The sequence below is a fragment of the Merops nubicus genome, unplaced genomic scaffold (genome assembly GCF_000691845.1).
Source record: "Merops nubicus isolate BGI_N331 unplaced genomic scaffold, ASM69184v1 scaffold1280, whole genome shotgun sequence".
Classification (NCBI taxonomy): Eukaryota; Metazoa; Chordata; class Aves; order Coraciiformes; family Meropidae; genus Merops; species Merops nubicus.
The window spans coordinates 28,183-35,030 of NW_008580653.1; the positions used below are offsets into that span (position 1 = coordinate 28,183).

Below are 6,848 nucleotides of genomic sequence, written 5' to 3' on the forward strand. Positions count from 1 at the left end.
TGCTATTGAGGAAATTCTTGTAGAGGTACCACCTTATTAGTTAAAAAATAGCTTTTGGACCGGGGTTTAAATGCTTTTCCTGTACAAAGCATTCATAGTGGAGGCTTCTACTAAATCTTGAAGCACTAATTTATTTGTTTTCTAAAGCTAAATCCTAGTTATTGTTTTTACTGCCTTACAGAATATAACTTATGCAACACATCGGAACAACTACAGCAAGAAAGCTATTGCTGGAGTTGCAGAAAATGATGCACACAAAAATGCTAAATAGTCTAGTATTTAAAATGTATAATAGTCCATTATTCTTTTAATTTCAAAATATTTTGAAAGTCTCAGACAGGGTATGAGCAAAGATGCTACAATTCTAAAGGCTCCAAACCCATACGACACTATCTGCAATAAAAATATATCAGCATCCTCATCTGCACTTGCCTTTTTTCATTACATCCTAGCTAATGTTATGCTACTCTTACATGTTTACTTTGAAGCAGCACTCAAATCAAGCCAAGATGCTCTTCAAGCAAGGTAAACAGCCCCATTTATAAAAACCAATTTATACTACTGTGAACTTAAAGGAAGTTACCTTCCTGATATTGCATCTTTGAATTATCAGTTCAAACCCTAATTTATCACTTCTAACTTAAACAAGATATTTTTGAAGTTCAGTCTCAAATGAATGGTTGAGCAATTCACAGCATGCACAAAATACCTTGCATTGTATTTTGCCACACGCTTACAAACCGTCTATCACATGGACACCAAACAATTTGCATCTTTGGAGTAAGCCATTTAGTTACATTGATTAGAATGAAGAAATCCACTTACCAGTATTTTGGAAGTATAAGCACAGTTAACAGAAATTCCTGTCACAAGGTAAGCCATAGTTTTCTCTGGAATTGCTTCTGGTTCTGGAATTTTTTTATAGTGTTTTTCATTGATGTAGGCTTGGACCACTGTCATTCTGTTCATGGTCAATGTTCCCGTTTTATCTGAGCAAATAGCTGTTGCATTGCCCATTGTTTCACATGCATCCAGATGTCTCACCAAATTATTATCTTTCATCATTTTCTAAGGAAAGAAAAGCAGTCAACAGCTATCCATGACCATTACCTCACATTTCAGAAATGCTCATTTAAGGTGTCCAGTCTTACACAGCAGTTTCAGAAGGCACTCAGCTTTTATGTGATCTGGTATCCTACAGGGGAAGAATTTGTAACTCCCACATAGTGTAAGGATTTCTTTAAGTCTATTATGTCACAGTAAAACTTCATTTTGAACAAGGTTCATAAATAGTCTTAATCTCTTGTATCTGCATCTCACACTGACTACTGATATTATTCAGACTGTTACAAGCAAGTAGTTTATGATGATATTTAGAAATAGGGGAGAGGTACAGTCTGAACTTTACCAGACACAACATTAAAAAAAAAAAAAAAAAAAAAAAAAGGGTCTTTCTCCTTACAGGAAAGATCAAGTAAGCTATGCCACAAACTCATGGAAACATCAGATGATATAAATTTTTAAGATGCTAGAGTCAGATATCAAATCAAATACAAGCTGGGAGCCTGATGTTTCAGCTAAGACAATGAAGACCACACCAATTTCATAGGTCAAGTATTGCTTTCCATTCTTTACTTAATACTATTTAGATAGTATTTTAGTTTCCAAGAGTAACTTCAAATGATACAATACTAAGGCCACTACTAGTTAGTGCTCTACGTTACTAAGTTTTAGAAACAGCCTAAACAGTCATTCTCTTTACAGTCAGATTTTCAGCTCAATAACCAGTCGCAGCATGCTGGACCAGTAAGAAAATTAAGAAAACAAAGTATGAGTTAAAAAACATGCTGTATAAAAAATAGAAAGCTCTATGTTCTTCAATATTCAGTTCTCAAGGAGAATCAATCTGGAAACGTTTGTAGTAGTTCCTACAAGTTCAGGTTTACAGAAGTTTGTTATTTACAAGCTCTAAACCATCTATTTATTATAAGAAAATGCTACAGTGTTAAGAAGTAAATCCATTAATCCTTAATTGATGACAACAGGCCATCATTGCTCACTGTTCATGTTAGTGTGTATTCAGAGATTAAGAAAAAGACTGTGGTGGATTTCTTATGCAGTTCAGAAAAATAACAAAAACCTTCCCCCAGTCTATTATGTATATGTGATGCAGCATGTCAACTGAGATTTTACAGCTGATGAATACACCCACCTGCTTTTAAAATCTGTTTCCCATCTATTCACTTACCTTAACAGAGTAAGCCAGAGATATAGTGACTGCAAGTGGAAGACCTTCTGGTACTGCCACCACCAAGACTGTAACTCCAATAATGAAGAACTTCACAAAATACTGAATATAAATTGGTGTACATTCAGCAAGCCAAGGTCTCTTCTGAACCCAGAAGGTATCAATTACAAAATACAACACAAGGATAATGACTGTGATTGCAGACATCAGCAAACCTTGTTAAAAAGAGAATAAACCAGTTTTCAGAAACTACCTCAAATACTTGGCAATACAGACTGTGGATAAGTGCAAATACTTCTGCCTTTATAAAAGTTAGTTTATAACTAAGGGAAGTCAGGAAGCACTGCAGTAGTTCTCAATGATGTTGCAACTTCCAATGCAAATATTTCCTCAAGCATTTCATCTAGAAACTTCTAAAGTTGCAGTCTGTACCCTTCTTCCTGCTGAAGGTGGGACTGACTATGGCAGCTAAGCACCATGTTCAATGAACTTGGAGCAGCTGGGAAGACAAATCAGAACTGCTTTTAGCAAGCTGAGTGGCACACCTCAGACATCACAGGAGAACAGTGAAGGAAAATGGACCTGACTGGAATAAAGGAACAGAAGTCACTGAAGTGTCAGCGCTTTACAGAAAGCTGCTTCAGTGCGTGCACTGTCTCAAAGCAGGACAGAAAAACGCATTCATGAAGTAGATGAGCATTACGGCTGCGTGGGGAATTACAACGAGTCAAAAGGTGCATAAAGGAAAAAAAAGAGCTCTTACCTATGAAAGATGTGGAAAAGAATGTTTGATAAGAACAATATTTTACACTAAACATACCATCAAAGCTTTAGTCAACATGTTAGTGCAAGCTTCTCTGAAAAATTAGCATTGCTATACGTAACTATGATGTGTTAAAGATAAAAGTTTAATTGCTTCGTCCTCACACCTTAACTCTTACAGCAGATGCTGAAGTCAGGCCTTTTTGAGCTGTGGGGTGTTAGAAGACTTCTGAAAGTTCCTTCTAGCCAAAAACTTTCAATAATTCTACATGGACCAAAATAAGTCTGGAAATATTTTAATTAAACTCCTACTTAGTAGATAACAATGCCTAAAATTTAAACTGAAAATAATTGTTTTGTCTACATTCAAGAAACTTCATCAAATGTTTTGACAAGGCAGCTGAACATTAGCTGATAGAAGAATAGTAGAAGCAAAAGGATACTAGAAAGTCAATAAAGATGCTACATATCAGAAAGGCATACATTAAGTGGAAATTTCTAAGAGGCTGGAAGTATCAGAGATAACCTGGTCAACTCAACCACATATTCTAGACTTCCCTCAATTTTCTCTAGGTACACATCACTAAATGTTGCATCTTATCTAAAAATAGCTTTCCTAACAGTTATCCAACGTTATGAAGTTGGAATTTTGTCTCTCAGAGGCTGACACTCTAAAGTCTGTTATTTATTTAAATAAAGGAAAAAAAGAAGCCATCCACATGACACGGTCTGGGAAGCCACCAGCACACTCAGGCACAATGGCTTCCTTGCATGCGTTGGAATCTTGCACTTAAAATAAACAAACTGGCCAATCATCCCCTCACAAACTTCAAGCCTGTGACACTGACACGAGCCCGAGTAAGGGAGGTACTGGTACATCATACCTGCTTTGCCAATCTGAACCGCAAGCTTTGTAAGTTTTCCTTGAAGAACTGACTTTTCTTTCTTCGGCAAATTTGCTCTCTTCTTGTCTTTCTCATCTCCATCCCCACCATCTTCACTCTTCAGAGGTTGCATTTCCATGGCTGCACCATCCTGAGCTTTAGCTAGAAGTCAAGATCAAGTAAAGTTTTGTTTGGGACACTGGGGAGTCCCCAAAATCAATTATATTTAAAAAGCTCATTAACACCAGGACTATGCAGTACTTTGTATCCAGAGATACAATATACACATGAATGTTTAAACAAGCATACTGGGTGTAGGAGCTCAGGTGCTGGCAGCAGGGGAGCTGCAGCCCATGGCTAAGACCAGGGTGGGGCAAGTTGTCCCTCTGCAGCCCATGGAGGACCATAGTGGAGCAGATATCCACACTGCAGCCCACGGATGACCCCATGCTGCAGCAGGCAGATGTGCCCTGAAGGAAGAAAGTTTCCACCTGTGATGGCCCATGCTGGAGAATGCTCCTGGCAGGAGCTGTGGCCCGTGGGAAACCCACACTTGTGCAGTCTGCTCCTGGAGGACTGTACCCTGTGGGAAGGGCCCACAATACAGAAGCTCATGAAGGACTGTATCCTGTAGGAGGGACCCCAATGGAGCAGGGGAAGAGAATGAGGTCACAGGAGAAGCAGAGACGAGTGTTATAAACTGACCAAAAAACCCTACTCCTCATCCCCTTGCAATCCTCAGAGAGAGGAGGGCAGAGGAGTATGGAGTGAAGCCAAATCTGGAAGGAAGGGGAGATGGGGAAAAAGGTGGTTTTAGTTGTTCATTTCTCACCATGCTACTCTATTTTTAATTGGCAATAAATTAATGTTCCTCAAGTTAAGTCTGTTTTGACTTAGAAGATAATTAGTATCTAATCTCCCCATCCTTATCTCAACCCACAACTTTTCATCCTATTGAGGAGTGGGAGTGAGAGAGCAGCTGGGCAGGCATCTAGCAGTTAGCAAAGGTTAACTCACTTCAATAGTTTGAAAATCACTGGTAAAGTTTACTTTCCTAGCATCTGTTGAGACTATCCAGTTCATTTAAGTATTTGTCTTGGGCATATTTACTTTTGCCATCTTTACCACAAGCACTTTTGGATAAAGTATTCAGCATGCATTTTCACAGGCAACTATGTCTTCATGACACACACTCTCAGAAAATAAGGACTTGCAATAAAAGATCAGAGAACTTGCATTTACCTTTGTTACGGTTTTCAACAGCTCCATCTTGCTTTTTACCTGTCAAAGAGAGGAACAAGTTGTGTCTTAAATTTGCTGTGCAAAGTTCATTTCAGTGTCTATGCTTATATATAATGCATGCATTATGTTATGCTGAAACAAGCAACTGCATGTTTTAATAAAAGTGTAGAACAAACTGCAGACAGAGGGCTGGTATAACTGAGGTGTTAAAAGCGTAAGTCAACTCACACAGAAACAGCTCACATCAGTTTTTTGGACTTTACTTTTGCCATACAAGACTGCTGCAGCATTATGTTGCCATAGTTAAGTTCGCACAAATTACTGATGCAGACATTACTTGTGAGGAAAGCTTTTAAAAGGCTTGCCTAAATGTTTTGTCAAGGAACGAAATGCATGACATTAAAGTGATTCTGGTGACCTCAGTCTCGCTCTGTTCGTCCAACACTTGGCAACTGTATCCGATTACTACTGTAAATGAACTGTAGGATCTCACTTCCAGAATCAGTGCTTTTGTACAACATTGCAGAAGCTACTGTAGCATAAAATATTTATAAAACCACACTAAAGCTTAATGGAGGTACAGCGCTGGATTACTGGATCTATGCTAACCCTATTTACGCAAGCATGAATGTAATCTGTTGGCAACGTACCAATATTACATCACTAAGAATAGTTCAAGTTCATAATAAAATAGGCTCTTAGCTCTGTTTAGAAATGGAGTTCAATAACAAATCATAAAGCAGGACAGTGAAATGATGAAAGAAATTAATGAGTGAAACTTTAAAGGTAACTAGAAGACTGACACATCATGTGTAGCCTATTGGAGCTGGGGGGGAGCACTACTTTATTTGTTTGGGTTTTCAGGTTCAAAGGTTTAGATAACACCTTAGCAACTAAGTGACAAACTTTTCTCCTGAGAAAGCATTACAGTTACCACCTGCAATAACCTGAAATGCATGCACAAAACTGAGGAACTTGGAACAAAACCCAGAATTTTTCAGTATCACTGGTAATTTATTAGGTCTTTGGCCTTAGCTTAGAGTAGAGATGACATAACTCAGGTAGAAGAAAATCAAATTATCAAGCAGCCTGTCTGGCATGATATTTAGTATCTTCGCTACTTCTAGTAGCATAGACATATTCTGATTTCTATATGTAAGATTCTCTCCCAAGCATCCTCGGAACAGCTGAAGGGAAGGAGGTAAAAAAAAAAAAAAAAAAAAGGCATGTCCACCTTCTCCAGAAGATGTTACATCAGACTACTTCAAAACTCATCACTGTCCCCTAATCTAGTATTTGTTCTCTCCTAGTTCACTGTCCCTCTTATAAGAGCAAAATTCTACATTTGAGTTCCTTCTAACTCCTGGTATATGCATTTTCTTTCCCTCTGAATCAAGCCATGTAGAGCCAACTAAATATAGCCACTTTAATCTCCTTAATATTCACAGAGAAGCTAATTTAGTTTAACCTAAGTTTTACCAAAAAGAATCTTATCAGGCACCTAACTTGAAGGCAAGGATATCTATGTTGGGAGACGTAAAAAATCCACAAGTGTTCAGGCCCTAGGATACATCAAAACACTACTTGTCAAAAGGACTTCTTGTAGAAGAATAAACACTGGCAGAATACTAATATGGAGAATATTATAGCTTTTTATTTCATGCAACAGCTGGTACTTTTATTTCCTTCTCCTTCCTCTGTAAGGGAATGAG

The 6,848-nt window shown here is 38.0% G+C and overlaps 1 protein-coding gene across 7 annotated transcripts in view; it reads right to left on the reverse strand.

Moving 5' to 3' along the window:
• The window catches only part of ATP2B1 (ATPase, Ca++ transporting, plasma membrane 1), a 34,515-nt gene that overhangs the window by 19,109 nt on the left and 8,558 nt on the right, over nt 1-6,848 (reverse strand). For 3 of the 7 annotated variants that reach the window (XM_008937575.1, XM_008941246.1, XM_008939775.1), the window contains exons 6-9: nt 5,137-5,175; nt 3,895-4,056; nt 2,249-2,463; nt 826-1,068 (exon numbers count right to left, since the gene is read on the reverse strand). In XM_008937575.1, the coding sequence (XP_008935823.1) occupies nt 826-1,068; nt 2,249-2,463; nt 3,895-4,056; nt 5,137-5,175 (659 nt within the window). The remainder of the gene's footprint in view (nt 1-825; nt 1,069-2,248; nt 2,464-3,894; nt 4,057-5,136; nt 5,176-6,848) is intronic. The other 4 variants (XM_008938308.1, XM_008940510.1, XM_008939041.1 and 1 more) reach the window with 2 other exon arrangements.